The sequence below is a fragment of the Danio rerio genome, chromosome 2 (assembly GCF_049306965.1).
Source record: "Danio rerio strain Tuebingen ecotype United States chromosome 2, GRCz12tu, whole genome shotgun sequence".
Taxonomy (NCBI): Eukaryota; Metazoa; Chordata; class Actinopteri; order Cypriniformes; family Danionidae; genus Danio; species Danio rerio.
Genome location: NC_133177.1, coordinates 7,438,981 through 7,465,000, shown reverse-complemented (window position 1 = coordinate 7,465,000; position 26,020 = coordinate 7,438,981). Strand labels below are relative to the sequence as shown.

At 38.8% G+C, this 26,020-nt stretch overlaps 3 protein-coding genes across 8 annotated transcripts in view; 1 reads left to right on the top strand and 2 right to left on the bottom strand.

Moving 5' to 3' along the window:
• zgc:110366 overlaps nucleotides 1-14,239 on the bottom strand; it is a 16,182-nt gene extending 1,943 nt beyond the window's left edge. Inside the window, exons 1-7 of one of the 4 annotated variants that reach the window (NM_001017779.2) lie at nucleotides 14,118-14,239; nucleotides 11,955-12,203; nucleotides 9,828-9,929; nucleotides 9,654-9,745; nucleotides 8,427-8,609; nucleotides 5,287-5,346; nucleotides 3,463-3,587 (exon numbers count right to left, since the gene is read on the bottom strand). In NM_001017779.2, coding sequence (NP_001017779.2) covers nucleotides 3,492-3,587; nucleotides 5,287-5,346; nucleotides 8,427-8,609; nucleotides 9,654-9,745; nucleotides 9,828-9,929; nucleotides 11,955-12,203; nucleotides 14,118-14,205 — 870 coding nt within the window. In that variant the 5' untranslated portion in view covers nucleotides 14,206-14,239 and the 3' untranslated portion in view covers nucleotides 3,463-3,491. Of the gene's footprint in view, nucleotides 1-3,462; nucleotides 3,588-5,286; nucleotides 5,347-8,426; nucleotides 8,610-9,653; nucleotides 9,746-9,827; nucleotides 9,930-11,954; nucleotides 12,204-14,086 lie in introns of all 4 variants that reach the window. The other 3 variants (XM_073917135.1, NM_001291346.1, XM_073917130.1) reach the window with 3 other exon arrangements.
• Nucleotides 1-26,020, bottom strand: part of xpr1b (xenotropic and polytropic retrovirus receptor 1b) — a 573,636-nt gene that overhangs the window by 426,364 nt on the left and 121,252 nt on the right. The gene's annotated exons all lie outside the window — the stretch shown is intronic.
• Nucleotides 14,809-26,020, top strand: part of extl2 (exostosin-like glycosyltransferase 2) — a 47,109-nt gene continuing 35,897 nt past the window's right edge. The window contains exons 1-6 of one of the 3 annotated variants that reach the window (XM_073918001.1): nucleotides 14,809-14,854; nucleotides 16,738-17,165; nucleotides 19,398-19,468; nucleotides 19,583-19,698; nucleotides 22,430-22,830; nucleotides 23,173-23,270. In XM_073918001.1, coding sequence (XP_073774102.1) covers nucleotides 14,850-14,854; nucleotides 16,738-17,165; nucleotides 19,398-19,468; nucleotides 19,583-19,698; nucleotides 22,430-22,808 — 999 coding nt within the window. In that variant the 5' untranslated portion in view covers nucleotides 14,809-14,849 and the 3' untranslated portion in view covers nucleotides 22,809-22,830; nucleotides 23,173-23,270. 3 annotated transcript variants of the gene reach the window in all.

Below are 26,020 nucleotides of genomic sequence, written 5' to 3'. Positions count from 1 at the left end.
TATAAACAAATTTCGAGAGGATCACGTGCTTATGATTATTTACAGCTGTTCCAACTTAAGCTCATGACTAATTATCCTATCAGACGATCCTTAACTCACTATAAATAACCCGACCTTTCTCATCTCAATATCTTCGTCTCGAAGAAACCCCCCCCACACCCCCCACACCCAACCCTACTTTCCCTCCTTTCAAACGGGCGTCATGGTGGCCAGTGATTAGCGCTGTTGCCTCACAGCAAGAATGCCCCAGGTTTAACTCCTTTTCAAACCAGGCGACATTTCTGTGCAGAGTTTTGCTCGTTCTCCCCGTGCTCGCATGGGTTTTCCCTGGGTCCTCCGGTTTCCTCCCACCCTAAACAATTAATCCAAAATATTTTAGCCAAGCTGAGTACACCTTCTCAGCATCCATATCTGACACTTAGCTACAATAAGCGGGGGGTGGGGGAGTAATCGAGATCTACCTGAGCTCAAACTCCCCTCTTGCCCTGCAACGGGAGGGAGCCCAGAGCTCGAGGATCTTATAAGCTCAGGGCTCTTTCCCGGGACAGCACGCCAAGCAAGCTTAATTAACAATCATCAGATAAGTGTGAACTCTTGAATATGTATACACAGAATCCGTGTGGGCGTACAAATTATTGACACTGAGCCTTGTTCTCACAAAGTCCACATTCACTTGAAGTGAGCCTAAAATCTTTTTTGTGAATTAAGAGATTTTTAGCTTATATTTGGCATCTGCTACTGTCACTAAAACACAGAAGTGGAGATAGTTCACCCGAAAGTTTCAATTGTCAACAATTACTAACCATCATGTTGTTACAAACCTGTTAAAGACCTTCATTCATCTTCAGAACACAAATTAAGATTTGTATTATAGTCTGCGTTCATGACCACCGTGCGCTGATGTGTACCCAGGACACCTGCGTGCAACTTCCTCTATTTGAGACTAAAGCACAAGAGTACAGGGGGTGTACGTCAGCAGCACGACCAAAAGCAACACACTTAAATGTCTCGTGAAATTAAAATTAAAATGTACAGTAGATGTTAGTTTTAAGGATATCTATTAGCTAGTGTGCTCCAAAACAGTAACAAAATTCACGTTTAGAAAATATAAAACTGATAAAAACACCCAAAGTGGCAGTTTTCAATTCCGCCTAAATGGATCAACGATTCTTACTTTAGTTTCTCATCAAATCTTGACCAATCAAATGCTGTCTAGTATCTGACATGCCCCGTCCCTTTCAAGACGCTTCTCATTTTCTTTTCATTGGATGCGCTTGAGCTAAACCACTCTTAAGGCTGATTTATACTTCTGCGTCAAACGCACGCTTATGCTATGGCGTTGATGCATAGCCCTACGCCGTGGCCGTCGGCTTCGCTGACGTGCACCTCTCAAAAAATATAACTACACGTCGCAATGACGTGTAGCGCAAGCTCTGTGATTGGTCGGCTTGGTAGCGATGACGAGTCTGGGCGGGACCAATTGGAGCAGTTGTTTACAAGTGTGGAGTCCCGTGAAGGAGCTCCGGATGGAAAGTTTTGATTTGTGTTTACCTCATAGTTAAAGTTGTTGCACGTCCACCGGTTTCTGCCTCAAAATGAGCGAGTTTGAGCCACTTGAACATTTAGGAAGTGTTCAGGAAAAGCAAAATACCAGCGAAGAAACTCGACAGAGAGGAACATTTACTCCTCACTGCCAACTAGCGTTTCGGAAGTGTTAATGCAGTCCAACAGAGACAGCGCCAATGACTGTAAAAAATATGGACGACGCGACAGCCCCTTTTCCCATTGAACGCTTTGAGGGCAAAACGCCTGCTTGACGGGCACAAACTGTCGCAAAAGACTGCTGAAATTGGAGCCTTGACATGCGCAGAAGGACTGTCTGATGGAGCCAGAGGAGGAGCCGCGAAAATGAGCCGAGTCGAGCTTCCAACCAAACGCTTTATGTAAAATTAACCACGCCCCCTGAACTTATCAGCATGCGTTTGCTGTCTTATCAACACAAATGCATGTAATAACGTTAACAAATATGAGGGTTTTATATATTTAATCGTGCCAGCTCCAGGCCGCAGCGCATAACCTACTCGCGGCGTCGCGGGCTGATTACGGCTCGCATGCGGCAGCGCCGGCTCGCTCGGCCGCCGCATCTGGCTCGATTGACTCGGGCTGGATTCGGGCAGTGAGTCCAGGCATCCGGAGTACGTCCAGCAGAGGTAGTCAGTCTGAGCTCTGAGGGGTAAGTCTTCGGCTGAAATCTAGCTGGAACTGGCCCTAGTGTATTTTGCTATCTGGGTGGCTAGGCGTGTATCAGCAAACTAATAAAGCCCGAAAAAAGCCCTGAACTTAGCGAATAAACAGTGTTCCACCAGGATCATGTATGTCAGAAACTATAGTTTACTGCTGAACTCATTTTGTCATGGTAAAATAACACAGAAATCGAATAATAACACTTCAGTCTCCTGCCGAAGCTCAGACGCGCTGCTTTGAGAAACTGTCAATCACAGCTGTCAATCACGATGACACGCCCAGCATTAAATTACTGCTAAAAACAAACTGTTTAAAAAAATGAGGATCTGCACCTATTTCAGCACAATAACCAGTGCCTTAATCGACCAGAACCATCTTTCGGGACAGTTTATTGCAAGTGTAATAATTTTTTTTATTTGGGCTCAAGTCTCCTTCATTAACACAGAGGAGGCGGGCTTTATGACTTGTACTGCAGCCAGCCCCCAGGGGGCGATCTAACGGCCGAAACCTTCACTCAAACGCAGGCTTGCGGCACACTTGGACAGCGCGCAGAAGTATAAATGCACAGCTACTCGCATTGCATGCGCCGTGGGTTACGCCGGTCACTTGACGCAGAAGTATAAACCAGGCTTGACTGGCAAAGCTGTGAAAACGTTAAAAACACGCTATTGGTTGTTTTTTAAAGGGGTGGGGCTACATTATGTCCCGCCCTTTCTTTATTTTTCAGTTGAGATTACATCAAACATCGAATAAAATAATGCTCATTTCAAAGCACTTCACTGGACCTTTAAAGAGCACACTGCTCTGGTAAACGTGCACCCTATACTGACACTGAGGAGAAGAAAATGTTCAATAAAGTTTGTTATGTGAGCACAAAAGTATTCTCGTAGCTTGATAGTTTTCTGATTGAACCATGTAGTCTGTTTTGAGGATTTTTGGGGAGGCATTTTTCTGAACATTGAATGAGTCAGGATCTTTTCTGTCTAAGGAGGATGAGGAAGCTCTCGGATTTGATCTAACATAACTTGATTTGTGTTCCAAAGATGAACGAAGGTCTCAGTTTAAAATGACTTGAGGGTAATTAATAATAGAATTTACATTTTTGGGTGAATTTCTCAGATGAGAACTAAATCCAGCATGGGTAGATCCTCTAATAATTCTAGGAACTGCGAAAACATTCCTCCAGCACAAAAAGGCTGTATTGTTTTCCAAGCTCACCTGAAGAGCTGCTTTTCAAGGAGACTTGGTCATTCCACATGAGTTGGGTCCCAGCTTACATGTCTCCCATCATGCAACGTACTCAGGGCAGCCATTTCTGAATCCTCCAACCTGAACCCAAACACCTGAGCGGCACAGCATTATGAGTTTGATTTCAAAAGGATGATGCAACTATGATCAAGTACAAACTAGAAATAGGTGAGTCGAAATCAGCTAAGAATAAATAGTCAATATATTCTCAGTTTAGTGGACTGTAGCCGTCTCTGCTAATTGTAGGCACACAATGCCGTAACACATCAATATAAGGTTAAATTTAGTTCAGGTAACCACAATTCAACGTCTAGCAAGCGTCTAAGGACATCCAATAATGATGTCAAATGACGTTGATATTTGGTTGATTTTAGGTTGTGTTAGAAAGTGACCAAAATACAACATCGACCCAACATCTTAAACCAACGTCGAATTGACGTCAAATACTGACATTTATTCATCAGGTATGGCAACCAAAATCCAACATCTGATATACACCATGGTGGTAACGTCCACACAACGTCAAGCTGTAACATCATTAGTTGATATTTGGTTGATTTTAGGTTGGACATTGACGTGGGTTCTGACATTAACCCGATTTTCATTTCCAAACAAAATGCAACGTCCCCCGACATTGGGCTACAACATCAATCTGATGTCATGTTGATGTCTTGTGCCTGCTTGGTTGGATTGTAGGGAAAAAAACTACTAAAAACCTCTTATTTCAGCTAATATTATGTAGTTTATTTCAGGATGCTTTACCCAAAAATGGAAATTCTATCATTGTTTACTTTCCCTCAACTTGCTTCAAACCTGATTGAGTTTCTTTCTTCTAATGAACACAAAGGAAAATATAACAATGTTGGAAAACAGCCAATAGCCCCTTTTAACACAGTGATACCGGTAAATATCCGGAAAATGTGCGAAACGACTTTACCAGTACATTTAAAAAAGCTCTATTCACACAGGCGAGGACGTTACGGAATTTTTCCGGAAAATTCACACATCCATTCCAAAATACCGGTAAATTCTGACATCATCAACCAGAAATGAGCTCTAAACGGCTGCGCTTGTATTTGTAGAAATGAGCTCTAAACGGCTGCGCTTGTATTTGTAGAAATGAGCTCTAAACGGCTGCGCTTGTATTTGTAAACATTTGACTCCATTACAAACTCTGTGGATGGACAAGTATTGTGAACAACTTGGATGAAAACATAAACAGAAACACTTTTGCCTGTCGAGATGTACATAATATGGCTGCGTCCGAAACAGCATACTTCCAAACTATACACTACGCGAGCCGAGCAGTATGTTTGAATTCACCGAATTCGAAAATCAGTATGCGAGAAGTACCCGGATGACTTACTACATCCGGCAAGTTTCTGAAGTGCGCATTCCATGCACACTGCCTTATCCCATAATGCCCCGTGAGAGAATTCATAAATGGGACCAAAGAGCTTAGAATCACCAAGAGGCGACACTCAAAAGAACATTCCATTGCAACAGCAGCGCCCAGATTCCGCCAGAGAAATAATTCTCCGGAAAGGTCTGTATGTGTGAAAGGGGCTAGTGTCTGTTTTTTTCCAATTCTTTGGAGTATCTCGTTTTGTGTTCAAGAGAAGAAAGAAATTCATAAAAGTTTAGAACCACTTGAGTGAGTTATGATGAGAAATTTGTAATTTTTGGATGAACTATGCTAAGTTTGACGACACACTATTGTAGCATAACATAATCTTGTGCACTTTGCTTTTGCTGAAAAACCACAGCTTTAAGATGACACAACTTAGAACTTACTTGGCAGTTTTCATAGATCCTGTCTGGTTTGGTGGACTTTGGGATTGTGACAACTCCATTCTGAAATTAAATGTAGAAGCAGATTAATGAAAACCGTTCTAACCGCTGCTTCTGAATTATATCCGACACATGACACACTGGAAAAGAAAGAACAACTAATCAAAATGGGAGATAAGACTATCATATATTGCATACATTAATATAAAATTTTTCCTAATATTATGAAACTATTTTTAACTATACATTTATGGACATGAAAGGGTTCCAACAGGTCATAAAAGTTCTGATAAGTCTTGTCATTTTAAAATGTTGAGATTTAATGACATATTTTAAGTCCAAGTGATGGAATATCACAATAGTGCTATTTTTATAATAATAGCCATGTTAATTTCACTTACTTTTTGAGTGCCTTGGACAATAATTAGCTTGTTTATTGCTTAAAATGTTAGTTTCCATTTTTCAATATTCAATACTCACAAAACGTTATGAATATTCAGCTTTAAGGTGAAATTTCAGCATCCCCCAAAATGCACAACAACCTTCACAGATTAACTTCATTTGACCTTCTCTAGACTACCTGACAAAAGTTTGGAGAAGGAATAATCATGGTTTGGGGTTACATTCAGTATGGGGGTGTGTGAGGGATCAAGACATTTGTGCTGCCCGTTACATTACAAACCACAGGAGAGGTCAAATTCTTCAGCGCTCCTTCTCATACTTCAGCCTTCACGTCAAAGTTCCTGAAAGCAAAGTTCAAGGTGCTCCAGGATTGGCCAGCCCAGTCACCAGAGACGAACATTATTGAGCATGTCTGGGTAAGATAAGGGAGGAGGCACTAAAAATGAATCTAAAGAAGCTTGATGAACTCTGGGAGTCCTGCAAGAACGCTTTTTTGCCATTCCAGATGACTTTATTAATAATTGATTTGGTCATTGCAGAGATGTATGGATGCAGTCCTCCAAGCTCATGGGAGTCATGCACAATATTATTTTATTTTCCACTGCAGCATGACTTTATATTCTATACTGTACATTATTTCTTATTTATTATTTCTTTCTGTTTAAATGTATTTTGGTAAAATAAGTGTAAGCTAGAGGCCTTTGCCTTTCATATAAGCCACTTCTGATAACAAATGATCAACTGAAAATCAAGTTATTATTTGTTCTACCTAAAACATGGATAAGGCGACAAGACCTTTGTCAGGTAATGTATGACTTTTGAATGCTCATGTCTAATTGTTCAGTGTTTCTCTACTTTTTGCAGAACATGCTGTTGAAACTAGTTTTTAATCCATGAATGTGGGCTCTTACGGGTGCTGGAAATGCTTAAAAGTGCCTAAATTTGAATCTACTGTAAATGTAAAAACTAAAACTGCTTAGATTTCAGGTTAAAGAGCTTGAAACTGCTTGAAAATGTAATAGTTTTGCATTTGTAATAAGCTATCTTGGTAAACAGGTAATAAGAACATGTGCATGTGCCTGCCTTGTATACATATATGGGTCATTCTTCAACTACTTTGGATCATATATCCAAAAATCTATATAATTTTGTTCAAATTTCTCTTTCTTTGTCAAACTAATAATAAAACCTACTTTAAAAAAAATACTAGCTTTCTATAATATTTATTTCATATTATTAAACCTCCTTTTAGGTGTCAAAATCAATGTTTTCACTTTGTCGCACACCCAGAGTTTTAAACTTCATTGAAAATAACATTTTAAAATATTTATCTGGTATCTATTCATGTATCTTAATTACGCACAAGTGAAATAATTTAAATATTTTATAGTTATTAATGTGAGGCTATTATCAATATTTTTTTATACAAAATGTCGCACAGTATCAGTGTCATTTCCATCACAACGCTGTAATGTCGCTTTAAAAAGTTTGTGTGAAAGATTATTTAGGTGGTTTCTAGGAAAATTAAAAGTGCCATCTGATGCGAACATCCATAACTCCTGCTATATTGCACAAGTTTAATGATAATATTCTAGATACCTGTATAAAGTGCAATGAGGTGAGAGGAACACCTTATCACTGTATTTGGGAATGTGTGAAAGTGAAACCCTTTTGGCAAGATGTTATTGAAATAATTGACCAAATTTTATTAAATAAATTACCATTAGATCCTAAGATTTTTATCATGGGTATATTTCCTGTCAGCCCTCTCCTACAAAGCAAAGAGGTCAGATTCATAAACGTGCATTTTACAAGCTAAACGTATTATTGCTCTTAATTGGAAAAATATAAATGAATCTAGAATAGGAAAGTGGATTAAAGAAATGGCATTGCATATGTCAATGGAAAAGATCACGTACATTGTCAAAAAGAAATAAAATGTGTTTGAAGATATCTGGAGACCTTTTAATAACTTTCTAAAGTACAATGTAAATGTTGACAGTCTACTACAACTAGAACAAGCTTAGGAATATGGGAAGTATCATGGTCTAAACAGACTACCTGCTTTAAACATACACCCCCCCCCCCCTTTTTTTTTCTCTTTCCCTTTTTTATTATATTTATTTGTTTATTTATTTTTATTTTATTTATTTACTTATTTATTATTATTTTATTTATTTATTTTTAAGGGAATGGGTTGTTGGGAGGAAGAATGGGGGGTAAAAAGTTTGCTGTGCCTTCATGATTATTGTTCTGTAATTGTGTCATCTGTTGTGATATGCAAATTGAAAAAAGTAATAAATATATTGTACAAAAAAAAAGTGCCATCTGAGAACGTGTTCATGATGGAGGGAATTTACATTTTTATCAACAACACTAGAAGAGAAATTAAGGTAAATATTGCTTGATAAGGAAATACATTTATTCTACGTCATTTCCAAACATGCTGTACCTTCAAAGATGTTTTTAAAAACCAAACAAAATGAAGGTGAATAAGAGTGTTTTGTATACGTGAAAGGCTGGTATTAATTCAAAGCTAAACGCTGAAACAATTGGTCATTTTTTTCACAATAAACTGTTGAAATTGTCCACCACTGTCATTTCCATCACCACACAATATTTAATTTCTTTCCAGTGGGTGCAGATGATGTATAGTAATTTATTCAAGTTTGAAATGATATCAATGGCTAAACAATCTCTTTAAAGAGCTGGAAAGCATGTAATGTAAGCGGAACCGGCACCTGAATACTCCAGCGGATGCAGATTTGTGAAGCGCTGCGGCCGTATTTCTTGGCGAGCTCCAGGATGTGTGGGTGAGTGAGAGCTTGACCTTTGGCCAGAGGACAGTAGCCTTCGAAAACAATGTTCTCCTTCCGGCAATGTTCAACCAGCTTCATTGGCTGCTGGAAAGGATGAAACTCCACCTGCAAGTGCAGCCAACACAGTGAAACACAACCAAACTGAAATAAAAACAGCGTCAATTACAGCAAACATTACAGCAGTCCATCTCCATGTGTGTGTGTGTGTATTAATGAAATAAAGTTGTTTTGGATATATTTGATACAAGATGTGGTTTATGCATGACTTATTGCAGTGTTTTCCATACCCTGTTCCTTGAGGCACACCAACAGTTTGGATGTCTCCCTTATATGATTCATTCACTTCAGGTTTTGGAGTCTCTTCTCTCTTTCTGAGTTGATTCAGGTGTGTTTGATTGGGGAGAGGTTGAAAATGTGGACTGTTGGTGTGCCTTTAGGAACAGGGTTGGGAAACACTGACTTATTCATGGCGACGCAGTGGCGCAGTAGGTAGTGATGTTGTCTCACAGCAAGAAGGTTGCTGGTTCGAGCAACGGCTGGGTCAGTTGGCATTTATGTGTGGAGTTTGCATGTTCTCACTGCGTTTGCGTGGGTTTCCTTCGGGTGCTCCGGTTTCCCCCACAGTCCAAAGACATGCGGTACAGGTGAATTGGGTAGGCTAAATTGTCCGTAGTGTATGAGTGTGTGTATGTGTGAATGTTTTCCAGACATGGGTTGCGGCTGGAAGGGCATTCGCTGCGTAAAAATGTGCTGGATAAGTTGGCGGTTCATTCCGCTGTGGCGACCCCGGATTAATAAAGGGACTAAGCCGACAAGTAAACGAATGAATGAATGACTTATTCATTTATTTTATTTTCAACCTTTTATTAATCAAAGGTTGCCACAGCGGCATGAACCGCCAACTAATCCAGCATATGTTTTACACCGCAGATGCCCTTCCAGCTGCAACCCATCAGTGGGAAACACCCCTACACTCTCATTCACTCACATACACTACAAACAATTTAGCTCACACCACTCGCCTATAGCGCATATCTTTGTACTGTGGGGGAAATCGGAGCACTGGGAGGAAACACACGCCAACACGGGGAGAACACACTGACTTATTGTATTTGTTTAATGTTAAATGACAAAAGAATTCAATCACACCTGGTTAACATGAGGCACGATTCCACCGCAATCCTTTAACTCGTTCAGGTGAGGGATCAGAAAGTTACTCACTCCGATGGCACGACACAAACCTGCACAACGTGAAGGGACTTTATATACAAACTTTACCTGCGATCATTTCAAAACAGAAAATTGAGCGTAAAAGAGCAGAACCTTCATCATAAAGCTCCTCCAGAGCTCTCCAAGTCTCCAGTCGAACCTCTTGACTGGAGCGACCAGGAACCATGGAGTCCGGCCAGTGCATCAGGTACAGGTCTAGCAAAAGAAGATGATTCAGAAGCAATTACAAAGACATGATTACAATGAAATGCTGAAAAAACGCTGTATTTTTAGCCGTCTGTATATTTTTCGCATTTTTCTGTTTGACGGAGAGATTATTTTCAACACATTTCTACACATAATAGTTTTAATAACTCATTTCTAATAACTGATTTCTTTTATCTTTGCCATGATGACAGTGAATAATATTTTACAAGATATTTTTCAAATAGTTTTAGCTTTAAGTGGCATTTAAGAGCCTAACTAGGTTAATTAGGCAAGTTGGGGTAATTAGGCAGCTTGGTGCATAACAATGGCGGTTTTTCAATATGCGTTATTGTCTGTACTTGTGTCCTCGTTAAACGTCATCAACTGTCGCCGAAGACCTGTTCCAATTTAAAGTTCACATCTTGCCATGTACAGATGAAATTCCCAGATGTGTATTTGCTCCGCCCTTTTTGCCAAGGATGCTTCGAGAGGTGACTTGTGCGAACTTCCAAAGCACAAGTATCCTAGAATGCATTGCAGCGTACCCTGCGAAAGCTAATGGCGGAGGAGAAAACCTGCACGGTTTTAAAAATACTCCCCTGTTGTGTTACAAATGAAAGTTTTAAGAGTTTTTCAAGTGAGAATGTAGTTGTTTTAAACTCGAATCTGCAGTTTATTTATAAAGACAGCACGTCTTTGGCGATGTGCCTCAGCTTATGCAGACTCTGCCCCCAAGCCTGTTAGCGGGAGCTTCCTCATCACCTCCCCAGGTGAGAGCAGCTTTACATCAGCCAATCCATCACGAATGTGCCGCTGGATTGCATCTGTCCATTATGGCTAATACATGATATTTATTGATATTTAATACATTTTGTGCATATCTAATCAACAGTTTTTGGTCTTATAAATCAATTTTTATGTTATCAGGTGTGTTATTTTGTTACCTTTATAATTGTCTTTAATTAAGTTACCATGTTGTACGAGGTTTGTCTTTGTTTACCAAATTGCTTAACGTTATCTTGATTTCTTATTGTGTACGTCTTGTACTTTATACTTGTATAATGTTCATTGTAGTTTATTAAATCTAATATTCAAAGACTGGAAGTCTGCGTTTAATAATTTATTTCACTTCATTTATAGTGATTTGTTTACTTTTTCATTCATTCATTCATTTTCTTGTCGGCTTAGTCACTTTATTAATCCGGGGTCGCCACAGCGGAATGAACCGCCAACTTATCCAGCAGGTTTTTACGCAGCAAATGCCCTTCCAGCCGCAACCCGGGAAACATCCACACACACATTCACTATGAACAATTTAGCCTACCCAATTCACCTGTACCACATGTCTTTGGACTGTGGGGGAAACCGGAGCACCCGGAGGAAACCCACGCAAAGGCAGGGAGAACATGCAAACTCCACACAATAACGCCAACTGAGCCGAGGTTCAAACCAACGACCCAGCGACCTTCTTGCTGTGAGGCGACAGCACTACCTACTGCACCACTGCCTCGCCTTGTTTACATTGTCTTAAATCAAAAATGTAGATTTATAATATCAATATAATAATAATTATAAGGCCTTGCTGTATATAATTAAATAATTTTATTGTTAATGTACAGTGATACCGATGAATCCATGGTGAGGTAAGTGACGTTACAAAGTACAAGTACCCGACTTGTGTCCTCGCATCCTTATGAGTTCGTTCTTCCAAGTCTGAACTTGGAACTTGAACTTGGTCATGGGGGCGCCCCGAGTTCAAATCCCGGCTCAAGGACATTTCCCAACCCTAACCCCCTCTCTCTCTCCCACTTCACTTCCTGTCTAATTACTGTCCTGTCTAATAAAGGCAAAAAGGCCAAAAATAAATCTTAAAAAAAAAAAACTATGGTTTATTCTGGAGACAATTAAAAATATATAATAAAATTGACCTTAAAATGGTTTAAAAAAAATTTTAAACTGCTTTTATTCTAACCAAAATAAAACAAATAAGACATTTTTCTTTTTACTAATGCTTAAGATTGTGACATTTTTTACCTAAATAATCTACCCCCAGCCTGGCACATGAATCCCGACAGGCTTGTTTGGTGCTCTGATAGCCGTAATCTCCAGGCCATAGTTTGGTGGTGATCCAGAGTTCCTCCCGCTGTACTCCACTCTCAGTCACTGCTTTTCCCAGAGCCTCCTCACAACCATAGCGCTTAGCTGTGTCGATGTGCCTTATGCCACACTCCTGTAGAGCATAAAGCACTGCTTCATGACTGTAGCCTCCATAATGAGATGTACCTGAGGAATGCGAGAGGACAGCAATTCAAATATACGAGTGATGAGACAATAAGAAAAGGCAAAAAAAAATTGTATTACACCAAAAATTACATCATTACAATCGGGGACTACTCATCCTTGTTGGATATATTCTGGCAGTGCTCAAGAATTGATAGTTTTTAGGAAATGGTGCACTCCGCCATCAATGATATTTTTCTAGATCTTCATATTCCTAGTTCATTTGAAGTACTTTATCTGGCAGATACTCCTATTAATCTTAAAAAGGAAGATAGATATCTATTTAAGATATTCTTAAATATTTGTTACTGACTTCTACAAGGATCTGTTAAGATTTCAACTACTCATTTTCTACTTCATTCATTTCATTTCATTTTTTGTCAGCTTAGTCCCTTTATTAATCCGGGGTCGCCACAGCGGAATGAACCGCCAACTTATCCAGCACGTTTTTACGCAGCGGATGCCCTTCCAGCCGCAAGCCATCTCTGGGAAATCATTTTCTACTTATAGTATGTCATTATAGGTATTAAGGACATGATTTTTTTTAATACTCGTACCATCTGTTTAGTTATTACACGTTACTAGTATTTCATTGCGTACTAGTCCTTATTTATTAGAGTAGGCTTCTAGTAAAGATTAGCTACATTTGATAGATTATATGTGAACTGGGCAATTCTGATGGTTACTTGTATTCTTATTCAGAATTTCTAAATAAATACAATATCCCTGTCACTCCTCGTGAGTTTTCCATAATAATGGATGCTATTCCCCGTGGAGCCATATCTCTTCTCAAGAACTCTGCCAGATCCCAGAGTTCTTTGTCAATAGTTCATCCTTTTGATACAATGATTGGAAAAATTTGTTTTATATCTTCTCCCTCTGGTCGGAACAAAAGAATTTGACAGTTGTTTTAGGCAGAGCTTACTTCTCTTCCATATATAGTGTACCACTGGAATGGCTTATATGAGAATATCCCATGGAAAAAAAGTGTGGACATTATCATGCAAATACTTAATAACCAATAAAGTAAGAGATGTCTCTTACAAATTGCTGCACTTATTTTACCCTGTTAAACTTTACATTAAAAAGATGTATCCAAATATTGATACTTCATGTTCCTTCTGTGGCACTGAAGATGAATCTGTGTCCCATATGTTTTGGGAGTGTACTTATGCTAATTTATTTTGGAAGGATTTCTGTTTTTTTGTACACACCTTTTCCTCTCAAAGTTTATCTTTGTTGTATAAGGATATTTTATTTGGATGTCATAACTTTCCTAAAGAAGACAAAGACAAATATTATTTGATTAATTTATTTATTTTGCTTGCTAAATTCTACTTACATAAATGTAAGTTTCAAGATGTCAAGCCGTACTTCCCTGTTTTCTGCAAGGACCTTAAATCTTACTCGGACACTCTTATTATTTCACACAATCCTAAACCTCATAAAACTATTTCATTGTGTAAAGTTCACAAGATATTTGTTACTCTGTAACTATTATTTTCACACCTGACTGTACTACCCCCTGGCATTTATTTATTTTTCTGTACGTTCTTTACAGTAAAAAAAAAATAAATAAATAAATAAATGTTAACTGGGCTTGCCATACACAGCCATCGGAATGTTACCAAACACTAACGTTGTCAAAGCATGTGACAAAAGCCTGTAAAAGACTCGCGAGTCAATCAAACAGCGTGTTTAAGTCGACTTATTATTATATTGTTTATTATATTGTATTGTTTATTATATTGTATTATCATATTGTTTCTGAGCCATACAAATAGCAGCAAGCAGAAAGTACAACGTAACTAGAATAGCTCTATTCGTGCCTGTGTTCAGTAAGAAGCAGTATAAACATCATAGCTCTAACGTTATGGCTAACTTACATGCATATTCCACACATAAGTTTGTTCTCACCCAAACCCAGAATGGGAATGTTCAGTCCATTGTGTAGTGGTACCGCTGGACAGGACAGCGCAGTGCAGCTAGTGGGTTTTGTCACCATATTTTACTCTGCAGCTCGCCGGCTGAGTTCTAACAAAACCATATCAGTTATGCAACTCACTAGCGCTCTCTGCAGGAACGAACATTCAATAGCAGGCACAATGTTTTTCAACGATATGAGGATATACAAACCATAAAGCACGAAATCTGCATTAAATCTATCACTTGAATTTAATAAATCGCTTTTAGACGAATATTTTGATTGAACAAACTGAACGCGTTTCTAAAAGCAAAACCTACTGAACCAATGTTTAAAGGAATCATTTGGACAGGATTGACTCCTCGAGTCAGTGAACCGACAAGTCCAGTTTCTCATATGGCGTACGAGAGCTGAATTATTTTTGTAGATGCAAATCACATTAGGATTCAAATCGTTAGCTAAACATGTCTGTTATTTAGTGAATATTAATGTAGTGTAACGCTTTCATCGCTTACACATTTTATTATAAAGAGCAAAGTTTACCACCAACATTCCTCTCTACCCTCGACCATTAAATGGAATGACTTACGGGCGTTGAGTCGGTTCATTGGAATGAGTCGACTCAGGGAATAGATTCAAACAGCTGTCCACCTAAGAATTTATTGCGCATGCGTGGGAGCAAGTAAACTTCCTTCTGGACTGGAGTTTCGTATGATGGGAATACCATGAGGTACAAGTTGATTTGTCCTGTTTGAAAAAATTATTGTAGTCATATTTAAGTCCATAGATCTGACGACGTCATTTGCAAAACTACGCGCGTTAACTCGACACATGCAGTGTTTTCCAGCCTTTTTGACAATGTTTTTTTTTTCTTACAAAGAGCAATCTAAAGCTAACAGTCACACAAAAAAGTTGTGGTGGCAGTTAGAAGAAAGGCATCTTAGTTATAATGGAATCACAATCATTCCCTGTGCCTTGCATTTGCTCTATTTATAGTTTTGATTGAGTCATTAAACAACTATTAATGCATCAGAAACTTTCAGAATAAAACTTTTTTTTAAAGTAGAGAAAGTATAAACATGTTTAGCTGAAATGACAGTAAATTTGCTCTATGGAACATGTACGTTTGGAGTTATGCATTTATAGAGAAAGAGATCTTATATTCTAAAACTATGCATAAATCAGCAGAAAAAAAAAACAGAAGAACATCAAAGTTGTGAAAAGTCTTTACAATCTGAAATACCTGTTTGAAAATATTTTAAGGCGTGATTTATTTAAAAGTAGGGATGCAGTGATTATAAATGTTGGTTGTACGATTATAGTCTGAGAAAAAAATCACGGTTTCACAGTTATCTCGATTATTTGCATTCATTGATTTCAAAACCTCACTAGTTTAAAATTGTTTTAAATTTCATTTTGTAGTTCGAGCCCAACTAAATTTTTGTTGCCGTTCTAATCGTTCAAGTTCATTTAATTGAATATATAAAAATCAGTGGATATCATTGATGCATTTTGGGTAAAATTGCTCATTCAATGTGTTTTTGGTCATTATCAATGCACCAGCAAAAATAGACCCAGCGGCGAAACTATCACCCCACTGCTGCTTCAACGACGCTCACGCCTCATGCTGACGCACTGCTTCTGCGTGCAGTATGAAATCTGTTAACATGGACGCCAATAAAAACACACGCTCTGCTCACGCTTGCGGTGTGAAACAGGTTCGAGTCTTACAGCACTCTCTCCGAAAACACTCGGTTGATCTCGTCTGGCATTCGGCGCCATTATTTGTAACTTTAAGTGAGTTTGCAAATCTGTATACTTTCCATTGCTTCTTCCTCAAACTTTAGCCGTTTGCAATTCCCGTGGTCACAAAAGCCCTATCATCTCAAATAGGTGCGCCTGAAAATTGTGAGCGTGTTGCGTCGTGTGCGCATCCCTCCATTGGAAATAACGAACTTGCACGAGCGTGCCTTAGTTAATAGCCCCAGTCATAGTCAGTCCAATGTGTGCAGTTATTAGTCTTGGTGTACAAACTAGTGCACAGCTGGCATAACTTTGTTTAGTTGCTGCAGTTTTGTTTCGTGCAGAAACGCGGTGTTGAGAAGCCTTCACGATTAATTAACTGTGACGAATTAAATCGTGGTTAATAGTGAAGCTGGTTAATCATCGCATCCCTAGTCATAAGGATGTTTTCAAGTATCTTCATTTTATCTATATCAATTTTGTTCGTGCAAAGAAGTTTTGTTTAGGTTCTTTAATAAACCAGAAGTTTAAAAGAACAGCATTTATAAAATGGGATGTACTGAATATATGATAGATAATTTGAGATGGTTTAAAAAGGCAATGCTATATTTAGTTTTTCTGCTATTATATATTGCGATGTTCACCAGATTATAGCTCATAGCTTATAGAAAATGCTCATTTACAAGAAAAGAGGTCTGATGGATTTAGAGGGTTTTGCATCTGAACTCTTCAATTAGTCTTTGTAAAAGCTACAAACATTATTTCTTATAGACAAATGATTTCAATTTGCTCTTTGTGTTCCACCAAATAAAGGTTTGCAGCACAATGAAGTTGAGTGAAGCATTTGTTTAATCCTCTTGTCGCCATCAGGGTTCACTTGTGCTGTTGCAGGTCATTGGGCCGCGTGCGAACACACGTCGTCATCGGGTTTATCCTGCTGCTGCTTCTGGCTGGAGTCTCTCTGACCTTTTTACTGCCCAACAATGAAGACATCAATATTCTCCGAGAGCTCCGACGAAGCTCCAACACCTCACGAACCCTGGCGGACCCAGAGGAGAGCTTTACTATAATTATGCAGACCTACAACCGCACCGATGTTCTCCTGAGGCTCCTCAACCATTACCAGGCAGTTCCTCACCTGCAGTGCATCATTATAGTGTGGAACAACCCAGGAGAAACGCCACCCAGGAGGCTGTGGGACGAGCTTGGCCCTCATCCTGTGCCCGTCCTCTTCAGGGAGCAGAGAGTCAACAGAATGCGCAACCGACTGATGATGCACCCCGATGTCAAGACTGATGGTAGGTACGGGACGATTGGGTACAGCAGCATTGATTTTGTCATTTAAGACATAAAAGTGACCACAATATCTCACCCATCCATATCTCTGTCTCTGTTTATTATTTCATCCATCCATTCATTCATCCATCATCAATCCATCAATCCATCCATATCTCTGTTTATTATTTAATTCATCCATTCATCCATCAATCCATGATGTCATCTGTCTCTCCATCCTTCCAGAAATACATCCCTCTATATCTCTGTTTATTATTTCATCCATCCATCCATCCATCATTTTATTTGTCTATCTTCCCTTCCATTTATCCATTCATTCATTCATCCATCCATCCATCCTTCCATCTATTTATTTCATCCATCCATCCATCCATCCATTTATTTCATCCATCCATCCATCATTTTACCTGTCTATCTATCCTTCCTTCCATCCATCCCTCCATCTATAATTTCGTCTGTCTGTCCATCCATCTCTCTATATCTGTTTATTTCATCCTTCCATCCATCCCTCTATATCTCTACTTAGCATTTCTTCCTTCCGTCCATCATTTCACCTGTCTATCTATCCTTTCTTCCATCCATCCCTCCATCTATTTATTATTCCATCCATCCATCATTTCACCTGTCTATCTATCCTTTCTTCCATCCATCCATTTATTTATCATTTCATCCATCCATCATTTCACCTGTCCATCCATCCATCATTTCATTTGTTTGTCCTTCATCTCTCTATATCTATTTATTTCATCCTTCCATCCATCTCTCTATTATCATTTCATCCTTCCATACATCATTTCACCTGTCTATCTATTCTTTCTTCCACCCATCCCTCCATCTATTTATTATTCCATTCATCCATCAATTTACCTGTCTTATCTATCCTTTCTTCCATCCATCCCTCCCATCTATTTATTATTCCATCCATCCATCATTTCACCTGTCTGTCTACCCCTTTTTCCATCCATCCCTCCATCTATTTATTATTCCATCCATCATTTCACATGTCTATCTATCCTTCCATCTATTTATTATTTCATCTATCCTTCCGTCCCATTATATCTCTATCTCTATTTATTATTCATCCATTCATAAATCCATCCAAGTTAAACATATTCTTGTGGAATGCCCCATTTTTAATGTTATCAGAAAACAATATTTATCTGGAGAGACTTTAAAGGAAATATTTTTAAACGTGAATCCATCTAAAGTTATAGAATTTTTATCAAAAGGAAATCTTAAAAAACTGTTTTAGATTTTTATCTTATATATTATCATTATTATTATTATTTATATATTTTACCTTGTACATTATTTATTGCTGTTGATGACTTTTAATTGTTAGAATATTTTTACTTGATCTATTTTCTTTTTGCCATGATATAGCCATAGAAGCTGAAATGGCAATAAAATTAAATCTCTCTCTCTCTCTAAATCCATCCATCCATCATTTTATCTGTCTATCCTTTCCTCCATCCATCCATCCATCCATCCATCCATCCATCAATCTATCAATCCATATCTCTTTTTATCATTTCATCTATCATCCATCCATATCTCTTTATTTCATCCTTCCACCCATCTATATCTATTATTCAATCCATCCATCCATTTGTTCATTTACTCATCCATTCATCCATACCTCTATATCTCTATTTATTATTTCATCCTTCTTTCCATATCTCTATATATTATTCCATCTATCCATCCGACCTTTTATATCTCTATTTCTATTTATTACTCATCCATCCATCATTTAATCTGTCTGTCCTTCCTTCCATCCATCTATCCATCCATCCATATCTATTATTTCATCCAATTATCCATCTCTCTTTTTTATTCCATCCATCCATCTATCCATCCTTTCATCTTTTTATTTATCCATCCATCCATCCATCCATCCATCCATCCATCATTTCATCTGTTTATTTACCCATCCATCCATCCCTCTATATCTCTCTCTATTTATTATAAATATTTGAAATAATTGTTATAATTCTGAAATGAAATGCATACTCATTGTAGAATAAGTTATGGTTTGTATATTATAGCATGGTGTGATAACGTATTGTACAGTTTTTACATTTTTGTAAATTTATTTATTTTTGCAAAATAGGTCCCCCAAGTTAGTCAGAGAGTAAATGATGACAGAAGTATTATTTTTGTTTGATTTTGCTATATAACTTTATCGCTGTGTTTTACTGAATACTGACCTACTCTCTCTCTCACCTAAACAGCTGTTTTGATGCTGGACGATGACATATTGCTGAGTGTTCCTGATATCAGCTTCGCATTTTCTGTCTGGAAGGTATATTCCTACATCAATATAATCACATATATTCCCAGTATCATGCAGCCTTCTTTTCACAGACAAATAATCCTGTTTTTATTTACTTATTTATTTTTTTTGTGTGTGTTTTAGCAATTCCCAGATCAGATTGTGGGATTTGTTCCACGGAAGCATGTAAGCTCTGCATCTGGTGTTTACAGCTATGGCAGCTTTGAGCTTCAGGATCCTGACAAAGGTGGAGGAGACAGGTTAGAATCTGACTAATGCAGCATTTACATATAATGCAAAGTCAACAAGAAAGGGTTGTTGCTAGATCAGATATGGTTGCAGTCCGAAGTTAACAAGAATTATTTATTAAATTTCTCATTTTTTGTATTTTATTAACACCTACCCCAACCCTAAACCCAACCGTCACAGTACTGTAAAAATATTAATGATTGTCATACAGTGTCATTAATTGGCTACTTTAATTGATGTGCATATTGCATGTCCGGCCGGCCGCCTATTCGATCTAGACTTTACCACAAGAATCTGCATGTTCCTGGTTCCAACTATGCAAGATTGACAATTGTCTGTTTTTTTTCTACACTTTGCCTTTTGTTTTTCCTTCCGTCACCGAGATGTTTAATTTTTAAATCTCCTCCTATACAGAAGCACACTATATTCTCATACACTCGCCAGCCACATTATTAGGTACACCTGTCCAACTGCTTGTTAACGCAAATTTCTAATCAGCCAATCACATGGCAGCAACTCATGGTCAAGACAAATAGACATGGTCAAGATGATTGCTGCAGTTCAAAGCGAGCATCAGAATGGGGAAGGTGATTTAAATGACTTTGAATATGTGGCATGGTTGTTTGTGCCAGGCGGGCTGCTCTGAGTATTTCAGAAACTGCTGATCTACTGGGTTTTTCATGCATAACTATCTCTAGGCCTTACAGAGAATGGTCAGAAAGTGAGAAAATATCCAATAAAAGGTGTATATGTGAAACATTGTTGAATATATTAATATCTATTTTAAAAATCAATTGAAACATAAAATTCCATACTGAAACTTGTTTATGTATAAATATATGTACATATACAGGGGTTGAACAATGAAACTGTGTATTGGTGCATTATCGTCCTGATACACAGGTCTGACTTCAGAATAGTGTTTAAACCATTATGTGCACATGGTCCTCCAGAATGGCTCGGTAGTCCTTGGCAGTGATGCACCCATCTAGCTCAAGTATTGGGCTCGGGGAATGTCATGATATTGCAGCCCAAACCATCACTGATCCACCCCAATGCTTCACTCTGGGCATGCCACAATCTGAGTTGTACTCTTATTTGGGGCTTTTCCACACCATAACTCTCCCAGATGAGTGAAGGACGGTGAAGGTGGACTAATCAGAGAACAATACATGTTTTCACATTGTCCACAGCCTAAGATGTTCACTGCTGGCACCATTGAAGCCAACGTTTGGCATTGGCATAAGTGACCAAAGGTTTGACTAGAGCAGCCCGGCTTTGTATATTGCCCCTTTGGAGCTCTTGATCAACAGTTTTGGTGGAAATAGGAGAGTTGAGCTGCACATTTAATTCTGCAGTGAACTGGGCAGCTGAGGTTTAATGTTTTTTTTTTAGATACAATCCCTTTCAGACAGCTTCCTCTTGCGTCCACGGTTGCTTCTGTTGGATGTGGTTCTTCCTCTTGGTGGTGTCCTGACATTACCCTTGATACCGTGGCTTTTTATACATGACAAAGACTTGCTGTCTTGGTCACAGATGCACCAGCGAGACAACAATTGTCCTCTTTTGAACTTTGACATGTCACCCATGATGTAATATTTTAAGCAAAACTGTGCTAATACTAAGGGTGTCACGATTCTCCGAATCCTCGATTCGATTACATTTTCGATTCTAAAGGCACGATTCGATTTTCGATTATGAATAATTAATTAATTAATGACCAATTAATTATTTGTAGCCTACCGTTTAAACTACCTGACCTGCATGGTCTTTGTTTTAGCCATAAACAAATCATACAGTAAATGAATAAAGGCAAGATACACACATAATTACCACCTGTCATTCACTTTTTCTGCGGGACTCGTGAATAGGCAGTGATCTGTGTCGTTATAATGGCGTCGGCAAAAAAGACGCACAACCAACAGGAACCAGCCAACAGTATCTGAGGTGTTCGCTGAAATACAAAGTACAAGTGAGTGAAAGATTGAAGCAGTCCTCTGACTGCCTGGACCTGCTGTCTCGAGTGCATGGCTGTGAGTGCGTCTGTGTCTGTGTGGTCACGTGATGTGCATTTTCAGAGGTAGAGAGGAAGGAGGGCTGCTCAGAAATGCTACACGCCACTGTGTATGTCAAATCGTTTTCGTTCTAAAATGCCATTTAAAAACAAAGACAGTGTAAACAGGGCCTGAGTGTGTACTTTTCGCGAGCGGATTTGCAACGGGGGCGGGCGGAGGATCGCGATGCCGGTGTTGTCTATCGGACGAACCGTACGTAATACGTACATAGCAGAGCTTGCAAAACTGTTTTTTTTTTTTTTTTTTGTCGACAGCACGAACGTTGTCAACATAACTCACTGGAAATCCAAAATGCTTACACACCGGCGACTTCATTGAAAGAGGAGAGGGTTTAAGTTCTGTCGACGGGTCTCCTGCTTCTGCAGTTTAACAAGCACTTCAACAAGCCTGTTATTTCCCGCTTGGCAAGCCAAGCTGACGTGACATGGGGGCATGGCAGCATCGACGATTCTATTATTTGATTTGATAATCGAAATTGAGCATAAATTTCGATCGACACCCCTAGCTAATACTCTGCTAAGTAAACCTTCACACTCTGCCCTTACTGGTGAATCAAGCAGTCAATGAAGATTGGCCACCAGGCTGGTCAAGTTTAGCCATGAAACCTCCAATACTAAATTGCACAGTGTTTTAGTTTATAAACTATACTAACCTTGCTTTCCTCCAGGTATTCAATGATCCTGGTGGGAGCTTCGTTCTTTCATCGCCGCTTCCTGAAGCAGTTCCAGGAGCAGCCTGCTGAAGTGCACACCCTGCTGGACCGAACGCAGAACTGTGACGACATCGCCATGAACTTTATCGTGGCCCGTCAACTTTCAAAGCGGCCCTCCGGGGTGTTTGTGAAGCCAGTGCATATGAGTAATCTAGAGAAGGACGCTAGTAGCGGGTTTGTTGGCATGTGGCATCGACCGGAGCACATGCTGCAGCGCTCCTACTGCCTCAACAAACTCGCACAGATCTACGGACACATGCCGCTCCGATACTCCAACATCATGATCACTCAGTTGGGCTTCCCAAGCTATGCTAATCACAAGAGCAGGATGTGATGTCGGCATATTTGAGAAGCAGGTACCGTTTCTTTTTTTCAAGTTCTTTGAACAAGTGCGATCTCAAAATGTGTACATCTCACCAAAAATGGAGCTATTCTGGAACAAAAGCATTTCTACATTCTCAGGAATTGATGGTTTTACATACAATCAGAATTTATGGGTTACAGATATGATTTTTTATGTATATATATTCCTTTGACGGAAATCCAAAACCAAACACATTCTTTATAAATATTAACAATAATAATAGTAATATTGAGAGTAAATAAAATAATTTATTAATAGCATTTTCAATAACAGCATTTTTATTAGTGCCAATAAATAACAAGTGTAATGTAGATTTTTTTTTTGTATTTCACAGATAACTATGAAGCATTTCAACATTTTTTTAAATGTTTACTTGATATTAACTTGCAAATTATAAATAAAATGTCAGCATAAGTTTTTTGTGACAATAAATTATTTTTGTTGTTTGTTTTTCATTTTATTATGAAGATTTTGCTTTTAAGATCCAGAATTTCATTCCGTTTCACTCTAAGAAAAAAGTGACCATTGTTTTCTTTGATTATATTGGGATCCTGACTGCTTTCTAAGCAAATTTGGGGATTTTTTTTATTGTAATAATAACCTATGAACAGAAGTTCAACCAATCACTTTAAGTTAATTACGCATTACCAAAAATGTACTTAAAGGTCACCCATTTTGTCTCTTTTTCAAGATTTAAGAGAAGTCTTTTGTGTCTCCAGGATGTGTCTAAAGTTTCTGCTTGAAACACCCATCAGATTATTTATCATAGCATGCAGAACATTAGGATTTTCTGCTCTGAACACACTGTAGCTGTATTTTTTGTCTGTGTCTTTGGGTGCTTTCACACCTGCCTTATTTAGTTCGATTGAATCGCACTAGAGTTTGTTTTCCCTTTTGGTGCGGTTCGTTTGGGCAGGTGAGAATGCAGCAATCGTACTCGAGTGCGCACCAAAAGCGGACTAAATAAGCGTACCGAGACGTGCTTGAAGAGGTGGTCTCGGTACGCTTTCAAACGAACCGTGGAGCGGTTCGATTGTGGTGAGAATATGATCCGAACTAAAACAGGTCCAAAAGTACTGCGCCTTTTAGTCTAATTCATCTGCCGTAGGCTGATGCGCTGTGCATTATGGGATGTGGAGGAAAAATATTTGTTGACAGCGCTTTACCAGAGAGAGAGGGGAAAACATTACCTGATGGATCGTTGGTAATATTTCCGCAAGATGAGCATGTCGCAGTTTAGCTAAATTAATTCACGTCTCCTGCTGAAGTGACGAGCGATGCATTAAACACTGTTTTCCAGCCGCAGCCGTGCTTCATTCTCGAAATGTATAGTTTGTCTAAAGCAGGGATACAATCAGTCAGCGCAGTCGTCCCTCCATAGTAAAAAGCGACAATTTATGTCTGCCAGTTTTGTTTACCTGCGGGAGTTCATTGGCATTTTCCCGCACGTGAATTCCGACCAATCAATAAGCAGTTTATGAAATATGTTCAACAACATCTGGCCAATGAGAGATGTGGATTTTGTCAGATGACTGCATTTTGGTTCGTTTCAACTGGTTCGGACACAAGCCAGCAGTGTGGTGTGAAAACGACCCAAAGACGGCAGAAGATGCAACAATGTATCATTTATTACCCTTGGTGCGGACCAAATGAAGCCAACTACAGATGTGAAAGCACCCTTAATGCTAGCTCTCCCCGCCTACCATTCCCTCGAGCCTGTCAGAGTGTGCCTCAATCTCTGGCTGCATACATTGGATAAACAGCACAGTGACAGACATAAAGGAAGCAGATCTTGCGTAACGTTTGTGAGAAATACTACAGTAAGAACTTTCCAATTGTTGTTGTTATTATTATTTGATGTGTTTGTTGAGGAGTTGCAACTATGAGGCACACACAATGTCATTACAAAGTTCTCGTATTCACACAGACACACGTTTTTGCATGGCAAATGTGACAGGATACACGTTAATATCCACTGCTCTAAGGACATCCGTTTTGTTAATGTACAAATATACCTGGTTTAACGTCCACAAACCGGGATTGAAGCTACTTTTTATAATTGTACTAACACGCGATAAAGACGGTAAAACCACTGTAATCCATTACAAACATGCACCGTTTTAAAACCGTTTTAAACTTGTAAAACTCATTTTTGATCACATTTGATGATGATTGATGATCACAGAGCGCTGAACAGATCTTTTAATCTTAGTTGCTTTGTGCACGCCCTGTCTTGTTGATGATTAAGCTGCGGTCACACTAGAGTTTGTGTGTTCGATATTCTGTCATGCGGCGCTGTGAAAAGGGGCGGGATTAAACAAGCTTATTAGACATTTAAAAAAGCGAGCGATTGCTCAATGTTGTAAATTTCTGTCCAGAGAGGTCATGTTTTGATCCTCGGTTGGTCTCATGCAGTCAAGTGATGCGATTTCGCAGGTCAGAGTTCACCAAGCTTGAACTTTGCACCACAGCAACCTGCGAAACTTGACGCATGACTCTGCGTTTCCGGTCTGATGCATTCGCGTGCGTATGAATGGAAGTCTATAGGAGGAAAAGCCCAGTGTGGCCGCAGCTTTATACGTGTTACTACAGAGACATATTAATACACAGCTGTCAATCAATTTGGTGGGTGGGGAAACCGCATTTAAAATGGAAGGTATTTGAATCCTATTTTAACGTCAGGAAATTAAAAAAACGAGACTTATTGTGTTTCTAGCACTCCAATATGACTGTGGACACACTATACCCACACACAGTTCTGTCCAAACAGCTTACAAAAGCTGATTTTCACCATTTCTTTAAAGTAATGAATGTGATTTGAGTGTACGCTAAACAGAAACCAGATAAAATCTTTTTTTGACAGTGGCTACATTTGAAAAACTCATTAAAGAAGATTTTCTGTGCCGATAATGCAACAATATACTTTCCGTGCCAAGGTATACTTCCTGAGCACAAATCGTTTCATCTCCTCAGTAAAAACATGGATCAAAGTGAAAGAAATATCAACATAACTTCTATAATGTTTGTTGAAAGTTTTTAGTAACACAAGAGATTACACAGTAAAACTGTTTGATGAATTAGCTTGCACTGATTACACGAACAGAAACGGAAAACAACACAGTAAAGCAGTCTGTGTTATTCTTCTCCATTGGTTGAAAACTCAGGAGGAATCATTCGCTTTG